The 19,523-nt window shown below is 37.3% G+C and overlaps 1 protein-coding gene across 4 annotated transcripts in view; it reads left to right on the forward strand.

Moving 5' to 3' along the window:
- Positions 1-19,523, forward strand: part of RXFP1 (relaxin family peptide receptor 1) — a 72,086-nt gene that overhangs the window by 13,673 nt on the left and 38,890 nt on the right. For 2 of the 4 annotated variants that reach the window (XM_059923870.1, XM_059923871.1), the window contains exons 2-4: positions 9,520-9,618; positions 13,430-13,535; positions 19,406-19,477. In XM_059923870.1, coding sequence (XP_059779853.1) covers positions 9,576-9,618; positions 13,430-13,535; positions 19,406-19,477 — 221 coding nt within the window. In that variant the 5' untranslated portion in view covers positions 9,520-9,575. Of the gene's footprint in view, positions 1-9,519; positions 9,619-13,348; positions 13,536-19,405; positions 19,478-19,523 lie in introns of those variants that run through there. The other 2 variants (XM_059923869.1, XM_059923868.1) reach the window with 2 other exon arrangements.

Consider the following 19,523-nt stretch of genomic DNA (forward strand, 5'->3'; position numbering starts at 1 on the left):
AGTTATGGGGATATATGTACATGTATTAAAAAAATAAAATAAAATAAAATACCATCAAACTCTCAAACGCTATGAAATGTATTGATTACATCCAGACTTTTATTTAAAAGGAGCTCTTTGAGTCCCCAGATTAGAATTTGCCAGCACTGCCTGTGTATTATGAACAAATGGCTGTGCCATAAAGGGCTCCCCATCACGGCCATGCTGGCGCATCCTCATCCCAGGTGGAGGCAGGCTGAATCCCTCCGCCTCGAAGACCCAGGTTCAGACGCTCTCCTTGGCAGCCTCTGAGCATCACCCTGCTCTGCACTGTAACAGCCTTGTCCACAGGAAAAGGATGAAGGCATTGGTCCCGCTGTTTCCATATTTGTATTCCTTTGATCCACAGGGAAAACGGGAGCTTCCTCTAATACATTTCGGGTGATGCAGTAAGTTAGAATCTGCTAAAAATGTATGTCCACCCAGCACCTCAGATTGTGACCTTATGTGGAAATAGGGTCTTTGCAACTATTATGAAGGTGAGGAGTTTCTGGTTTCCCCCTGGTTCAGCCCAGGCAGACCTTTCTCCTCTCCCTTTCTGGTCCAAGTCTCTTGTCTGGTCTGGGAACAGCAAAGCCCAGCTCTTCTTTATTTGTTTTTCCACATCTATTGTCAGTGCTCAAACCTGGGCCTTTGACAATCAAATACTAAGAATTTGATTCTTTTGTTATCTGCAGACATCTGTGTCATCCCTTTTCCAAGGCAATGAAAGTGGAAAATTCTAGACTCTTGCTATCGGAAAAGGGCAGGGTGCAAGGAATTCAAGGGAAAGGAAACTTTATTAATAACCCCGATTATTTGCCTGTCACTAATCTATGAGAATTAGACAAACAGTATTTATTTATGGGTATGATGGTGATGATACGTACTTTTTAATAGGATTATAAGAATGTTTGAAGTGTATTCAAAGATCCTTTTAATTTTTAAGTGGGCCTGCTTTTAAAATTCTGGAACGCTAAATATCCCTTCATTTCCTTTTACACAGCTGTCAGGATTATGGCAATGCCAGGCAATTTGATGTAGAACTTCCCTGTTCTCATCTTAGAATATTCCATTAAAGTTGGTAGTTTGTCTTTTTTAAGCTTAAAAAGACAGGAGGAAAAGTGACACAAGTCATAAATATGTGTATTGATACACAACTATGCATTGTACGTTCAAAAATGACTGGTTTTCTATTTATTATTCTCAAAATAGAGTTGGAAAAATGCATGTAGCTGAACCCCTGGCTTTTCTATAAATACAAACCTCGTTTTAACATCAAATATGTTTATCTATGTTTATCCAACAATGCTTCAATGATGTTTGAGTTAACTCCACAAAGACTTTCAGCTCAGAACGCTTCCTATGAGATAGGACACAAAAGGCAGTTTCTGTAGCGGCTTCAGTTTCCTTTAAAAAATCCCCAGGATAATGTCACAGCCTTACTTTCTTCAGAGTTGCCTCTAAAGGTACTCAGAAATTGAGTCACAGATGTGAAAACAAACTTATGGTTACCAAGTGGGAAAGGCAGGGAGGGATAAATTGGGAGATTGGGATTGACATATACACACTACTATATATAAAATAGATAATCAACAAGGACCTACTGTATAGCACAGGGAACTCTACTCAGTACTCTGTAATGACTTATATGGGAAAAGAATCTAAAAAAGAGTGGATACATGTATATGTATAACTGAATCACTTTCCTGCACAGCAGAAACCAACACAACATTATAAATCAACTATCATCCAATAAAAATTAATTTAAAAAATAAAATAAAAAATAAAAGTACCCAGAAAGAGACATATGTATTCCGTCAGCAAACAGCTACTGTCATTCAAATTCAAGGAGATCTCACACTACTGGTTTGATGAATTGGTCTGTCTGACCAGGCGACACCTCAAGGTCTATTTTAATGGCCCAGGGCACCTCTACTCTGGGGATCATTAATTTCTGAGGAAAAGATGCTCCACTGTGTCCCAAGAATGGGTGCTGAGAACTGAGGAAATATCTGAGAATCAGGGATGCTCTGCGTGGCATAAATCCACACTTTATAAATTAACCACATTGTAGCCAATAGGATTTATGCCTTCAGTTTCATGAACGTGTAGAGCATTTAACACACAGCATCATGGCACCCTTCTTTGTCCTGGCTTCCTCTCTGATAGAGGCATGAGTCCCTCGACTTTGAATACTCAAAATCCAAACATGAAAGGACCCCAGGAATGGCCCCTGCAAACCTACAGGACTGTTTGGGAGCCGTGCTCTGGCACAGCCGGCTGGTGAGAGGTGCAGAGTCCTGAGCTCCACCCCCAGAAACATTGATCTAGTAGGTAGGAATGGGGCCCAGAAATCTGCATTTTAACACAGTGGGTGAGTAGCACCCCTGTTAAAGTTTTGAAATGATCCACTTCCCAATGCAGACAATTTTATTACCAAATTCAGAACCCCTTGAAAGTGATTAATTAGAGTGTTTAATTCAAACGTTAGCAGGCATCAGGTCAGCTGGAGGGCTTGTTAAAATGCAGAATGCTGGACCCCATCTACAGCGTTTCTAATTGAAAGCCCCTGGAGTGGAGCCCAAGAATTTGCTTTTCTGTGAAGTTCCCAAGTGATGCTCATGCTACTTGCCCCGGATCTGCACTTTGAAAACCACTCATCTAGACTTTTTTTTTTAACTTTTTATCTTATATTGGAGTATAGCCAATTAACAATGCTCTGATAGTTTCACAACAAAGTGACTCAGCCGTACATATACATGTATCCATTCTCCCCCAAACTCCCCTCCCATCCAGGCTGCCGCATTACGTTGAGTAGAGTTCCCTGTGCTGTACAGTAGGTCCTTGTTGGTTATCCATTTTAAATATAGTAGTGTATACATGTCAATCCCAGACTCCCTCCCCTCCACCTGTCCCCCCTGGTACCCGTAAGTTCGTTCTCTAAGTCTGTGAGTCTTCTTGTGCAAATGCAGAAGCAAACAGTTCCCAACATGTATTAAAAGATGGCATATAAAAGGGTTCAACAAAATTAAAGCTATTTCTTTGAGGCTGATTTCTCCTTTCGTCATACTAGCCTGCATTATTAATTCCAAGTGGGGATACAGGATTCAGCATTTCCCAAGCATATTTAACCACAGAACTCTCTTCTCAAGAAGAATCTTGGGAAGCAATTTGGGGAAAGCCTAATATAGCACCGTCACAACTATGCAGTGCTTGCAAGAAACTTGGACCTTTCCCATTCCCATCCAGACCTCAACCCTTGACACGTCACACACCCACCCCCGGCGCCAATGCCAGGGAATGTGAGAGCATGGAGGAGAGAGATGCATTCTCCAGAATTCAGATTGGTGTGTCTAACCCACTTTTCCATAAAACTAAATTATAACTAATAGTAGGTGCAAATGAAATAATGATTTACTATTTTATATACTTTAGGAGAGCTAGTAAAAGTCATGTTTTATCTATATTAAAAGTACCGGGCTTCCCTGGTGGCGCAGTGGTTGAGAATCTGCCTGCCAATGCAGGGGACACAGGTTCGAGCCCTGGTCTGGGAAGATCCCACATGCCGCGGAGCAACTAGGCCCGTGAGCCACAACTACTGAGCCTGCGCGTCTGGAGCCTGTGCTCCGCAACAAGAGAGGCCGCGATAGTGAGAGGCCCGCGCACCGCGATGAAGAGTGGCCCCTGCTTGCCGCAACTAGAGAAAGCCCTCGCACAGAAACGAAGACCCAACACAGCCATAAATAAATAAATAAATAAATAAATAAATAAATAAATAAATAAAATTTTAAAAAAAAAGTACCTTAGAAGTCACTGAGGCAATAAAAATACATAAGTTAAGAAGATTAATTCCTATCATACTCTCATAAGGAGATAAAATACATATATAAATAGGCACAGTATGAAGCAGATTATAATAAGTGTAACAAGATATATGAGCAAAGTGCCCTTAAATTATGGACTACTTGCATTCATCTTGTTAACAGTCAGCAACTTTACTAAGGAAAAGAAATCTGATCCTTCTGATTGACAGGATTTTTCTTTTGCTAAATCTAGCCGTCCTCCACTGCAACATGAGAAGGGCTCTAGTCGGAGAAAATCCCATAATGCAGTTCTTCCAAAACTTGTTGTAAGATTCCCCCAGGGCATCGATGGAATATATAGACCCCCAGACCCCATACTGACCAAATAAATCAGAGTCTCCAGTAGAGGAGCCTGGAAATCTGTGTTTTTGTTAAGTGCCCCAGTTCCCAAATTTTATTATAACATCAGGGAGGCTGGGTTTTCTCTGAAGTGTCTTTGAGGACAGAGACCCATTCATTCATTCATTCACTGAATTAGCACATACTTGTTCAGGCAGTATGCAAGACCAGATTTTTCTTGGTCTACATCATTCATTCTTATTCAGAGCATCATTACATGTTTTTAGTTTTAAAAAAACCTATTTTTAGTAAATATATATACTTAATGCTGTTCATACAGCACTACCAACACATACTAGAAAACATATCCCCCAACACAATATCCTCTTGTACTGTGCTCTCTACTCTGCGATACCTCAAGAAAAATCAGAGAGTCAAATTTCAGTGGGATCATAAGTAAAGTATGAAAACCATTCGGCTCACTGCCCCATACATCCTTAAAATATGAAGGATATGGGATTTAAAATATAGAAACACATATTCCAAAAGCTGTTTTCTTAAAAATGCTAACTTTCCAACTTTGTGATTTTGGCTACATCTTCTGTGTTCTGTGTTCCTGCTTTCTGATGAGAGGAAGTAATGGGTGGGAAGAAGAAAATGCTTTGGGAAGGCAGGAAAGAAGGTAAATGCTAATTGCAAAGAAGCTTGTTTGTTTGAAGATGCAAAATATATGCTCTCACTTGGGAGAAATATAAGCCGTCTTGTCCTGTTTCCTTCTGCATTCTCAAGTTCCCCATCACCTCTCTTTCTCTTTTCCCTCTCTTTTCAACTGTGTGTGTGTGTGTGTGTGTGTGTTGAGGTACAATGAGGTAGAAAAGGAGAGAAAAGAATAAGATTAAGAAAGAGACAGAGAAGAGAAGTAGCATAAATAACTACATCACTTGGATTTGTTGGACTAAAGTGTTACAACTACACCGTGTATAGTGAACCCCTTTAGAACAGACGTTAAGCACTGCACCACCTATTAATGGTAAGAATGCAGCAAATTGCAACAGTTCACTTGAAAAGCTCAGTTAACTATAGGGCCTGCTGAAGAACAAGAGAGAAGGAAAAGCAACGTCTTCTGGCGGTCACCCAACCACTCTGTCTCATGAATGTCACAGCAACTGTGAGACGCCACCCGCGGATACAGGCCCAGCCCTGCGACACAGCCCCCTCACCTGAGTCCCATCCCTGTGTTCTGAGGTCCAGGAGGATGGGTCAGGTCACGAATGTGAGCATGGGCGCCATCTGCCCCGCCCCCAACCAGGCCCTGGCAGCCTGCGGGGTTGTGTCCTTCAGACCTTTCCACCCTCGCTCTGTAGATACACAAAAACTCGCCTGTAAAAATAATCAGCGCCTCAACCTACCCAGAGCCAAAAGACTTCTCTTACCACATGTTTCATCTGTAACATTTATAAATGTATAAAAATTCATAACATTAGTATGAAAATTAATCTATTTTTAAATTTTTTTTTACAAATGATTCACAATACTTCCATTGATCCTTGGATAATAATAATGATGAGCTTAAATTCCAGTTAATAACTACTTCTGGTTGTTAAATAATTTTTTGTATAATTCACGCAATGCTGATGTAAGAGCCTCAAGAATGGAAATGAAACAGGCAATAGAACAATAAATAGGAAACAGATAGTAACAGCTAAATATTTAAAGACAATGTCGTATAAAAGTTGGAAATTCTATAAGAGGAATATAAACTGATTCAATCATCTTTGGACCTAGAAAAGAAAACATTAAAATAATTGTATTATTTTAATTCTTTGGTTATTTTTAATAATTCTGTTTCTTAGTCAAATCACTTAAAGTTCTCAGAATCAGTCTTTCCATCTGTAAGTAGAGTTCACAATAATGACGAAATAGAGTTACTAGGAGAGTTGACAAGTTATTTTCATCAAGTAAAGTAACTAGCAGGCCTCCAACAAAAAAGTTACCTGGTCAGACAGGGGAAGGGACCCATTTATGCTGGGCACGGAGGCTCAGTGGGATGAAGATTTAGGGTTTGCAAATTCAACTGAACACATTCAAAAGTCCCATTACAATTCGCAGGGTCCCTCTCTTTCCAAATCAGTGTCCTAATGTGCACTTAAAAGACAGGACAAAATGTGAATTCAGTTTATGTTGTAACCTTAGCAACCCATTGGATCAGATTCTATCTGAGTCCTGAGATCCCAAGAGATAAAAGATTATCTTAGGGTAGTCATGGCCGCTCCCTGGTTCTCTGAATTTTCTTGAGCTGATGACATCATACCCTGAGCTTGTCATTTTCTTTCCTTAATCTCTCCAGGGCCATCTCCATAGTCATCTCATTCCACAGCCCTTGACATTTCCCATTTTCATTCTGATGAGTTACCATAGCATCCACTTTGCCAGAGTCTATCCTTCGAAGAGGCTCATAATCACAGGAAGCCAAGAGTGATCATTTAAACAACTTTTTGTGGTTGCTGTGTGCCATAAACTATGAAAGTACCATTTTGTAATGGTGACAGGGCTACCGTTATCTTCAAAACCATCCAGGTCAGATAACCAGCCCAACCTTACTATCCTTGAGATTCGGTTATCTGCAATCCCTTCTGGAAGGAGGAAAGAGAAACCACTCTAGATTTTTTTTTTTTTCGCTTTTGCTTAAGAAAAAGAGATTTCATACAGAGAAGAATGTGTTTATAGAGTCATTATAAAGACAATAGAAGCAAGAGTCAGGAGTGGGGAAAACACCACCATAGTTGCAAGCATCTGCCCCATTACTACTGTTCATCAGCTCCACACCCAGGAAGCTGGAACCTGAGACTGGCCACGATAACTGCCCCACCTCCGCTAGGTACCCACAAGACTGGTGTCTACAAACTTCCAGTCTCGCAGGAGTGAGTCCCTTTGGTAGAAGCTTTTCTATAACAAGAACCTGAGCTGCTTGGGGTCTGGAAAACATAGATCTAAGTTACCGGCTTCTGAAGAACAAGGAAGCATTCTAAACCGAAGATAGAATGGAGAGGGAGCAAATATGCACTAAATCCCCACAGTCGCAACAAGCTACCATCTCTATTTGCCTGAACAAGCCCATTCTTTCAAATGTCCTTCCCTTCCTCCTCTTACTCTGCCTAAGGTGCCACCTTTTTTACAATGTCAAGGGTCAGGGAGGCACCTTGACCTGGTTCCTGGGTGTTCAGAAGCTGAGATTTGCTGTTTCTGGGGTGCTTCTCTTGTCCGCGCAGTTACTGGCACTCAGCTGGAGTCTCAGGCTGACATCTGCAGTTGGTAAACTTGAGGTCCATCAGTCATCTCTGAGATATCATAATGATATCAGTGAGACATCATAATAATATTGAGATATAATAATCTTTGAGATATCATTATACTACTTTGCTACTGGTGTTTATTTTGAAATCTTCTGTAATAAAGAAGTTTTAAAACTAATAAGTAATACTAAAGGATGGAAACTGCTATAAATACAATGTTTAAATAGTCTATCTTCTTTCCAATTTATTTTTAGTGGGACTTTAATAGGAAGTATACTCTTACAAGCATACATAGCACTTATGTTAGAATGCCTTTCCTTCCCCAAATGTAATCTTCATGGAAGAGTTAATGAGCCATGAAAAAATAAGAAAATAACATGGAAATGGAGGAAAATTGTACAAATTATATTTAATAAGATATAAGCATATTCCCAAAAACTTAACTTTTCTGTTTTGAGCAGTTTGATAGATTGTAGGGACCATTCACCAATCCAGAGAATTTAGGAGGAATAGCAAGTTTATATGGAGACAGATAATGTGTTCCCTTTGGAGAATGTTGTGTTTGAGGTACCTGTAGTGAACTGATCCCATGTTACACAAGATAAAGTGCAAGTTGGAAAAATAACTTGGAAATCCTCTGATAAGAGTTAAAACCATGGATATGGTTAAGTCAATTTCACCAAATCCACACAACTACACAAAATTGTACTATCTAGACTCAATCTCAGGTTTGAATTTTACATACATGGCAGAAATAACTTATAAAATAGATGCCAGATTTAATAGTAACTTAAAAAATAGGATAAACTTTTATCATTTCTATCACCTGTTTATATGTTTATGCATCCTTGAAGAGTCCCAACAGCATCCTGGAAAAATATTAAAACCTCTGGAAAGGATCCCATTCAAATGCACCCGCAACCTGCAGTGGGATGAAGGCTGGTACCATCTGCAGATGACACAGAGAAGCTGGTCCTGCATCCCCATTCACATCCATTCTACCTCCTGACTGGCCTCATGTCTCATTCAAAAATAACTGCAAGGTCATGAGGAATCTTGTGAAGAAAAAAAAATTTTCCCCCCAAATGAAGACTTTTACTATTTTTTGTTTCATTTTATTTAAAAAATGATAGGAGTCTAATATCAAAATCAGCAAATATAGAAGAGAAAATATGTAAGCACTCAAAGGATAATCACTCAACATGATCCGTGATACCACAGTGCATTAAAAAAAAAAAAAAAGAATGAGATTGTGCTGGTCATGTTATTTTTTTCTTTTTCTATTTAACAATCATGGCCAGCCATCTCCCATGTTAATACATCCATCTCCAACATCAGTTTACAGGATTGAAGAAGACTGAGGGGTTTATAATAAAGATGGTAAGAACAGGGTGCTGTGTTTCAGTACATCTAAAGTACTGTTTGTTACTGCTATATTTAAAATAGATAACCAACAAGGACCAACTGTAGAGCACGAGGAACTCTGCTCAATACTCTGTAATAACCAAAATTACTAAATTTCAAATTAGAATTTGAAAAAGAATAGATATATGGATACGTATAACTGAATCACTTTGCTGTACACCTGAAATTAACACAAGATTGTTAACCAACTAAACTCCAATATAAAATTAAAAAAATTTTTTTTAAAGTTCTGTTTGTTGAAGTGTGGTTCAAACAAACACTACGTGCTGAAGAATCACCTCTAGTGCCTGGTAAAAATGGAGATTACAGGACCCATCTCAGGCCTATGAAATCAAGATCTCTAGGTGAAGGACCCAGAAATTCTCATTGCTGACAAGCTCCCAGATGACGTTTCTCTGTTTGTCAATCACTCGTTATTTTTGTAATTAATTTTTATCAGAGTATAGTTGATTTACAATGTTGTGTTAGTTTCTGCTGTACAGCAAAGTGAATCAGTTATACATATACCTGTATCCACTTTTTTTTAGATTCTATTCTCATATAGGTCATTAAATTATTTTAAAGAGAGGACCTGTTTTCCCCAACGCAACAGAATATTTCTGTTCTTGAACTTTTCTGCTCTGTGATCTTTATTTTAGGTGACAACAATGGATGGTCTACGCAACTTGACAAATATTTTGCCAATTACTACAAAATGACTTCCTGGTATCCCTTTGTGACAGAAACATCTGAATGTTGTAAGTAATCAGAGGGACTGACGGTCCTTGTCTATAGGTTCATAGTAAGACGCCATGTTCTTAAAAGTTGGATCCAACATTTTTAAAAATTTATAGTTTTCTATTTGCAAAATTATAATGTTCTAGTAGACACGCAGCCTTAATTTGAGGATTTTATTTTAAAATCACTCAAGGATCATAAGTGCAACAGTAATAAATCATGCCAGGTATTGTGAACAAAATTAATGTCAGTCCATCAGGGTTGCTATTTTTCATGCCCCCTTTTCACAATCACTATAAACTCTGATATAAAAGCAACTCTGATATAAAGGCAACTGAAAATAGAAGAGCAGAGAAGTTGTTTGGATTTTAACGTTTGTAAGTGAGAAAGCTTCTGGAGTCTAAGCCATACCTTACAGCTACCAAAAAAGTCTTATTAATTATAATCGGCTACTTTTAGCCACATACTGAAAACTTACAAAAACCCTGGAAAGGGGCTGTAAGAAGGTACAACATTGAGGATAAACTATAATTTTTCAGATCAGGAAGATCTATATACATAACTCCTTTTAAATAAATGTTGTCTATTCTAATAAATTATTCAAATGTAAATGTGTGTCTTAAAGTTGTAATTTTAATCCTAGCTTTTCAAAACCTTGGTTAAAAAGCAGGGATTGGGGAAAAGGGTACTTCACTGTATTTTTCCCTTTATGTTCTACCACAAATTGTAAAGTACAGCTTTTTAAATTTTTTAAAATATTTTTTTGTCTTCATTACTCAAAAGAGACTAAAAAAAACTGCTAGCTATCCCCACTTTAAGGGGGTATACATCCCTCCTGTAAGTCTCACAGGTCACTCAGCAATCTATCTCAACCTCATGTTGTCTTCTTGTCAGATATGGAGATCAGATTGCTTTATCACTAAAGAGCTAAAAGCTTTTGGGAAAGGAAAAAGTTAACAGGTATAATTTAACTACTAATACAAGGCAAAAAACTAATGGATTAAGCCATATGATCTCAAAATGTAGTTTTTATTTTCTTGTTTTATTGTACATCCTTTTCTTTTCATTTCTTAAATTTTAATTTTTTTATATTTCACATTATTCCCAAAAGGATGTTAGTCAATTTACAATAAAAATATGGCTACGAACAGACTTAACCCATTAACATGACATAAGAGACAAAAATTCCATGGTGAGTGGGAAAAGGAATGGAGAAGAAAAATTAGACAAGGAAATCCTCACTAAGAAAAGTTACTGCCTAGTTCTTAATTCTGTAGTCATTAGGTCAAAGAGGGAAAATAATGGGCTACATAACTTTTTCGTAGTCTGGTCTGTAAAGCAGAAACAAACAAAGGGGGAAAACGGATCAAGTTAGCAAGAGAAATAAATTTTTGCCCGATGATGAACTCTGGGAGAAATGTGTCCTACGTATACTTACATAAGAGGAATGCAGCTACACACAAAAAAAATGTTTCAAAAAATACAGAGGCGATGTTTTATCAATTCTTAGTAATGAACAAATACATAATTTTTAATTAGAGTTTTCAAGAAATATGGGGGGTGGTAATTAATAATTCAATGTCTTTTTTCAAGCTTAAAAGCAGTGTAAAAATGAAATGGGAAGTGTAACGTAAAATTAAGGGGTGAAACTTAAATTAAGGTTCCTATTGTACTGCTTTATTATTTTTTTGTACTGCTGTTTTTAAATCAGATTATAATAAGGATTTATTGGAAATTTAACTGAAAATGGCTTATAATACTTTTTGGCTGGATGAAAGAATGTGAGGAATTCGCATTTACAAAGTCACCTCTCAAGAACAATATCATGGAAAACATATCCATCATTAACCAATATATTAATAAAGTTTAAGTTTCAAGGATTTGGAAAGTATGGAGATTTGGAAAGAATTGTTTACTCAGCCATAATTTCACCACTCAAAAGCTACCAGCATTAACTTACTGGTGCATTACTCATCTTTTTTTATTTTAACATAGTTGAAATTTTCTATGCAATCCATTTTTATCATATTTTCAGGTAGCATTTTAGCATAATCAGGTATCCATACTATAAACTTTTCAAAATACTCTATAAGTGACAATTTGTTTCATCCTTCTTTCCTGGTTGGATATTTAGGTGTCATTTTTTCATTTTTCCCTATCACAGGTAACCCTGTAATCAGCATATATGGATTATCTGAATCCAGTCTGCATAATAGAAAAGACACACTGGATTAATGCCAACTTCACCGCCCTCCATTTTTACCTTTCATACTGTCCCTCTCGGGACCTTCGTGTTCCATCCTAACCCTCCGCATCCCTTCCCCACAACATTCACATTAGCAGAGGATAGAGAGAGATAATCCGTTTTCAGAGCTCCATCGCCAGAATGGTCACTTACAACCATAAACCTGTTTTAAAGTTCTTGGCACAGACTCTGTTTACAAAACACACAAAACCTAAATTTCGATCGTGAGCTCTCAGGATCCTGTAGGGAGTCTGCAGAGTTATTTGGGAGGAGAGGGAAAACACCTGTGGCCTCATATCTGAGCAAAGAGACACCTGACTATTTCCAAGGCTGGAGCCCACCGGGTGCATTACTGTCATCCCTCAGCCTTGCCTCAGGGTGTCTTCTTTGCCATCACGATGATTTTCTACTCTTCAGAAGCTTTACTGTAAAGGTTATAGACTAAAAGTCTGCAAACAGACAGTTCTCACAAGAAGTTTTGTTTGTCCTATGATGATTTAAAATGTTTTAAGTTAGGCATTATTATTTTTAAGTAGGTAATTATATAGTAGGAAACATTGTCTTTCTGGCTTCTTTGAGCAAGTTGGTTGACTTGGCCACAGATGTTCCTGTTGTAATACAGGACAACAGTTAGGAGAAGCTGCCCCACTGGGACTCCAGGATGCAGTCTCTACGTGCTTTGCCTGCCCCTGTAGATATTCAAGGCTGTAACCTCTGCTCTAAGTGCAGAGTTTCAAAGTAAACGTAGAAAAGAACACACCTCATTGCTCTCAGGAATCGTCCACTCCCCATCAAGTCAGCAGTCAGATGATGTCTATTACTCTGAATAATAATCCCATTTCGTTGCTTAGCTATATGAACACACCACTGCAAGTCTCTAACAGACTTTAGAAATATCAGGTCACATCTTTAAGACTACCGCTATAGCCCCGCAAGGTAGTCAAAGGCGTACATTCCATTTCCTCTCTCTTTCCAGCTCTCATCAGTGAGAACAGAATGGCTATGCATAAGAAATATTCACTTCCTCAAGTGAAGCTGTAGGCATCCTTACATCCCTACATAAGCCAAAAGAAGTCTTTTGAAGAACACCTGAATTAAAAAAAAAAAAATCTACCAGCACTATAGTTCAGAGTTGAGTTCTCTTTCTTGCTAGTTAAAAAGGGCTTTGTCTTCCATTAAAACTATTAATACTTTATTCTTAAACAGCAGCTTTAATATGGACATTAATGCCCATCACACCCTGTCCTGTCACCCTGGGACGTAGCTACTCTCCAAGGATAAGAAAGAGCGTATGACTTCATTCATTTTGCAACAAATGGAGAGGGGCAGGCTGCTATCTTTTTTTTTTTTTTTAATGCATGGGCTGGTAAATGTATATGTTTCCTTATCTTCAGGTTCTAGCATCATTTTAATGTTAAAAGCAAAACTTTGGAACCTTAATTTAAAGCTTTGCACAAATTGCTTACGTAAGACATGACACATTTTTGTATATGATTTTCTTATAGCTTTTTGTTTCTTTCTTTTCATTACCCTACTGTTCCTGGTCTCTCATCATCCCCATTCCTTACTGCTTCCTCCTTATTCAGTGGTCGGTTCTGTGCCCATGCAATGTCTTTGCCGAGGTTTAGAGCTTGATTGTGATGAAACCAATTTACGAGCTGTTCCATCAGTTTCTTCAAATGTGACTTTAATGTAAGTAGAAAAGAATGGCTTCATCCTGACAGCCAAAACAGCCCCTGTAAAATTGTATCATAATTCAGGTGTAATTGTCGTTATTAATAATGCATTGTCACTTAACATGATATCATTGTCCCTTGGTCAATTATAATGATTGCTGATATTTATTTGCATTTATTACATGATAGATCTGACTCTAAATTATTCTATATGTTCACTTATTTAGCCCCTCATAACAATCTTATGAAGTGTTTAGTATCGCCACATTTTATCTAAACAAAAGATGCAATCAAGTGTATGTGCTACTAAAGAAAAAAGGCTACCAAATAAACTATCATAAAGAGCTTTCTTATTACAAGAATTGAAGTTTATTGAATGAGTCAATTTTTGACTTTATTGGAAATAAATTCTAATATGCTTATGTATAAATAAAAATATAAAACAAGTAAAATAAATTGGATAAAATATTCCAGAACTTCACATTTAAAATCTAACTCTTCTGAATCACATTTGACTGGGAGATTTGATGCTGGGTTTTTCCTTAAATAACTCAAATTTACATATGTAAAAGAAAATTACCCTCATAATAAGCAGTTTACTGACCCAGTACTAATTTGAATTCAACAATTTCAGCAACACAAACACACACATGTGGCTGAAACTTTAAAAAGAACTTAGTGGAGGACAGACATTATAATCCAATATTTTTGCTGAGTTTTTTGTTTTCATCCAGTTGTTTTAGTGCCTTATGGCTCTGACTTTTGTATATATGAGGACAAGATAGGAGTAATTCTTAAGGTTACAAATGTTGGCAAGTCTTGCCTTTTTCAACCCAAACCACATAACACTGCAGCTCATATGCTTGACATATTCAAGGAATAAGGAAAAGCTCCAGCTCAGAGCTCCCGTACACAGTGGTATCATCAAATTAACAGAATCTGGGGAGCTTACCCAATTGGATAATGAGCTGAGAACACCAGGAAGGTTAAACCACAGACTTGTTTTTCCAAAGGAGGTGACATTCCCACCTGTACTAAGGACAGCATTCTATCCTACCCTAGACTCACCATAGCTCTTTTTCATAGTAATTAGTCCTACTAGAAAAAAATAATAACCCCCCCCCAAAAAATCTGAGGTCCTGTGGAGAGTTTCCAAGATTTAAATTCTGACTGGAATGGCTGGGTATAAAAATTTATGATGATTTCACTCTATTTTCAAAGAAAAAAAATGATCACCCATACTGCTTATATCAAATTACTAGAAAATCCAAATCAATGAATACCCTAAGGCAGGCAACCTCATTTCTTGTTTTCCCATAAGTAGGATTTGAATACATTCTTCAACAATTTAACTAATCTTTGTAAAAGAAAGGGAGAGAGGGAAAGGGCTGGAGGAATGGAAGTGGATACGGCAGTGACTAGGGAGAGAGTGTAAGCCCCACCTAAAGGCATTCGGATTCAACTTAAAAAAGACTGTCCTGGTTTAACGTACACACACACATACATACAGACATTCATAGAGAGATGTGTACAGGCCTGTGGGCCGCCAATTTGCAACCCTTGGTATAAAGAAAAAACTGGAATCAGATCCTCATGAACGATTGGGTACAGAAGGCAAGAGAGAAGGAGGGGTCCAGGATGATGCAAGGTTTCCATCCTGAGTAACAGGGGAAGACTTGGTGTCAGTTAGTGAGGAAGATTAGAACTCCAATTTAGATGTTTTTTCAATTGGAGATTAAAGGTCACCCCGTGGAAATTTCCAACAGGCATTTGGAAATGTAGGAATCAAACTCAGGAGTTTATGTGTATAACACTTTATTAATATTAAACTTTGAAATACAAAATCTATTATATTAAAAAGTATTTTGGTTCATCCTGTAAAGTGAGAGTAATAATAACACCTACCTCTTTCTGTCTCAATAGGGTATTATGAAAATGTAGAGAATGCTACTTATGAAAATATTTGGCATCATTTAGAAAGAGGCAGCCTGTAAATTCTAGGCACTATTAATACAAACTCAACTTCCTAAGAAACACTATTTAGGGGTCCCTAAAGGAGCCTCCCTTCCCTCCAAAATGACCCTCCCACTCAGGGGCAATTAAGCTCTCCTCTTGGGTTCTCTCATAGAACCGCCTTTGTGTCTCCTTTAAGTATATCAAACATTCTTCCGCGTGCTGTAGGGTTAGGGTCCTAGTCTTCTCCACCAGAGAAAGGGAAATGCCATAAGCTCCGTGGTTATGGCATTTCATTTCCCTTTCATTTCCCTTTCCCTTTCATGGCTCCGTGGTGGTCTACAACATGGTTTTTCTATATAACCTCCAAAGTTCCTAACAGAGTATAATAAGCTCTAAACAGTGTTTTTGAGTTGAATTTACAAGTAAATCGTTACAATAAAAAATAGTCCTGGGCTATAAGACTGAAGTTATTTTGCAAAGAAAAATCTTTATTTGTAGATAAAATATGTTATTTGTCATCCAAATAGAGTATACGCTTCTTAAGGGCAGGGATATTATCCTTTTTTTCCCAAAGTGCAAATGGAAGGCATTCAACCCATGTTTGTTGAGAAAATGAGTGAATGAACGCATTTTTGAGAGCACACTAAACTTTCATCAATGTCCTTAAACAAACTCAAATATTTGGCAGTTTATCTTTACATGACACAAATATTTAAACAGGATATAAAGCAGAACTGAAGATCCAAGCCAAGTGAGAACCATTAGTAGAAAAGGGATTTTCAATTAGCTAATATAAGGAATGAAAGAACATCTGGTGATAGCCCAGCAGCTAAGAGTGATTTCAAGAGAAGATTACTAGTTAATCAACCTTGGACATTTATTCATTAAAAAATCACTAAGTGACAGGTATGTATAGTCTAGAACAGTGTTTCTTAACCCTTTTTCTTTTCATTATCACCTCCCCTTCCTGAGCCTTTTTAGACATTTTTTTGTCCCCTCCTGGGATGTTTTAATACTTCAGATATACTATGTGTATGTTTACATATACTAGTTCTTTTTTTATTTGCATATACATCCATTTTATTGGTTATGTAGACAATAAATACCATTAAATGTCAAAGACGGAGCATTCAGGAAATTATCCTAAATATACTAGTTCTTTATCCATTAAAAAAGTAAGATTTTCTGCTGTATAACAAAGTGAATCAGCTATACGTATACATATATCCCCATATCTCCTCCCTCTTGCGTCTCCCTCCCACCCTCCCTATCCCACCCCTCTAGGTGGACACAAAGCACTGAGCTGATCTCCCTGTGCTATGTGGCTGCTTCCCACTAGCTATCTATTTTACATTTGGTTGTGTAACACAACATTGTAAAACAATTATACTCCAATAAAGATAGTTTTTAAAACCACCATGCAAAGATAACCGATAAAAACAAAATAAAATAAAATGATCTAGTTTTCTAAAAAAAAAAAAAAAAAAAAGTAATATTTTTTCCACTCCCTAAGAACCTATTTTCACCCCAAACAATAACAGCAATAACACCGTGTTGAGAATACACGGTTTTCTAGACTCTGGAACATTTTGTTTCTCAAAATTTCAGTAGTTTCCAAAAATGTGCTCTAGGGAGTCTGAGAAACTATTTTTCTTTAAGAAGGATTCATTACCAAGTTCAAGCAACACTGGTCAAAACCAACACAGCAACTAACACTGTTCGTGTCTTTTGTATGAAGTTGTCTCCACTGAGTCCTTTACGTTAACCAAGTGTTTCCAAGTGTTTATTCCACAGTAGGTCAAACTCCTGACAATGGCATCCATTGATCATTTCTCAATGAGCATCTGCTCCATCGTAATAGACAAGGATAGCAATAATAATGGCATCATATTATTAGAGGTCACCTACTCCAAATCCATTCTTTTACTGTTAAAGAAACTGATATGGAAAGATTCTGCATGGTTCATGCAAGGGCGTCCCAGCTTCAATGGTTTGGATTTTTTGCTTGTTTTATTTTGTTCCTACCATATTACATTGCTTTTCTTTTAAAAAGTAAAGGTTAGGTCTTTTCCAATACAACCTCAAAATTATGTGAACCTGGCTTGTGTCAAGCTGCTTATCAAATTATGATACAAGGGGAAATCTTTCTATACAATTTATTAGAAATTGCATTGGGATCACTTATTGAATAGAGATGGTTCAACTGTATGGACCAATTGACAGTTTCCTTTCCAACTAATTTTTAAAGGAAGCAAAGGTAGTGGAATGTGAGAACTAAAATATTGAAGAATATAAAATTATTTAAGGTCTTGAATGTGTTTTAAACAAGAAAACACTATTCTTGTCACTCAAAAACTGAGATGCTTTCCATTTGTTAAATGAAAATAGAAAAGGAGAACATAACTGAAGATTATTTTCCCAGTTTTATTATTTCAAGTCTTTTTTGTCAGAACTACAATGTTGTAACTTAAATTTAAGAAAAGATGACTATCTCTAATAATTCAAAATCAAAAGTTAAACCTAGTTCAAATGGTGCCATGAAGAGAGGGAGTTCCCAAGATGGTGAAGTAGAAAGACCCTGAGCTCACCTCTTCTCATGGGCACACCAAAACTACCACTATCTGCAGAAGAACCATCTAAGAAAAAGACCGGGACCTACCAGAAAAGATCTCCTATAACTAAAGACAGAAAAAGTAACCACAACAAGATGGGTAGGAGGGGCAGAGTCTCAGTAGAATTGAGACCCATAACCCCAGGTGGGTGACCCACAAATGGGAGAATAATTACAATTGCAGAGGTTCTCCCCAAGGGGTGAGAGGTCTGAGCCACACATTGGGCCCTCCAGCCCAGGGGTCCTCCACCAGGAAGCCCCCAGAACATTTGTCTTTTTCCAAAGAAAACATACAGATGGTCAACAAACACATGAAAAGATGCTCGACTTCACTGATCATCAGAGAAATGCAAATCAAAACCATAGTGAGATATCACCTCACACCTGTCAGAATGGCTGTCATCAAAAAGACAACAAATACAAATGCTGGAGAGGGTGTGGAGAAAAGGGAACCCTCCTCCACTGTTGGTGGGAATGTAAATTGATGCAGCCACTGTGAAAAACAGTACGGAGGTTTCTCAAAAAGCTAAAAGTAGAGCTACATGTGATCCAGCAATTCCACTCCTGGGTATATTCCAAAGGAAATGGAAATACTAATTCGAAAAGATACATGCACCCCAATGCTCATAGCAGCATTACTTACAATTGCCAAGATATGGAAGCAACCTAAGTGTCCATCCACAGATGAATGGATAAAGAAGATGTGGTGTGTGTATACACAATGGAATATTACTCAGCCATAAAGAGAATGAAATTTTGCCATTTGCAACAACATGGAGGGACTTGGAGGGCATTATGCTGAGTGAAATAAGTCAGAGAAAGACAAATACTGTATGATATCACTTATATGTAGAATCTAAAAAATTTTTTAAAAACTAGTGAATATAACAAAAAAGAAACAAGCTCACAGATATAGAGACCAAACTAGGGCTTACCAGTGGGGAGAGGGAAGGGGGAGAGGCAAGGTGGGGGTAGGGGATTAAGAGGTACAAACCACTGTGAGCTACATCACAGTATTTTACAATAACTATAAATGCGGTATGGTCTATAATTATGTTGTATACCTGAAACTAATATAATATTGTAAATCAGTTATACTTCAATTAAAAATTAATTAAAATAAATAAAATAAAAATACCTCTCAAATAAAATCTCTTTAAAAATTTTTAAATGATATTATGAATACAAGAGTGACATCATGAAGCAAAATGTTTCCTGAAAGCTAGTGCTAAAGTAAATAAAGTTTATAATTATTCATAATGTTGTTAAAAGTAAAGAAAATCCCTTTAAGTAAGAACCAAAATGTACATTTATTTCAGGTCACTCAAGTGGAACTTAATAAGAAAACTTCCTCCTGATGGCTTTAAGAAGTACCATGATCTTCAGAAGCTGTAAGGAAAATTTTAATTCTTAGTATTGAACTGACTAACATTTTTT

The sequence above is a fragment of the Balaenoptera ricei genome, chromosome 5 (assembly GCF_028023285.1).
Source record: "Balaenoptera ricei isolate mBalRic1 chromosome 5, mBalRic1.hap2, whole genome shotgun sequence".
Lineage (NCBI taxonomy): Eukaryota > Metazoa > Chordata > Mammalia > Artiodactyla > Balaenopteridae > Balaenoptera > Balaenoptera ricei.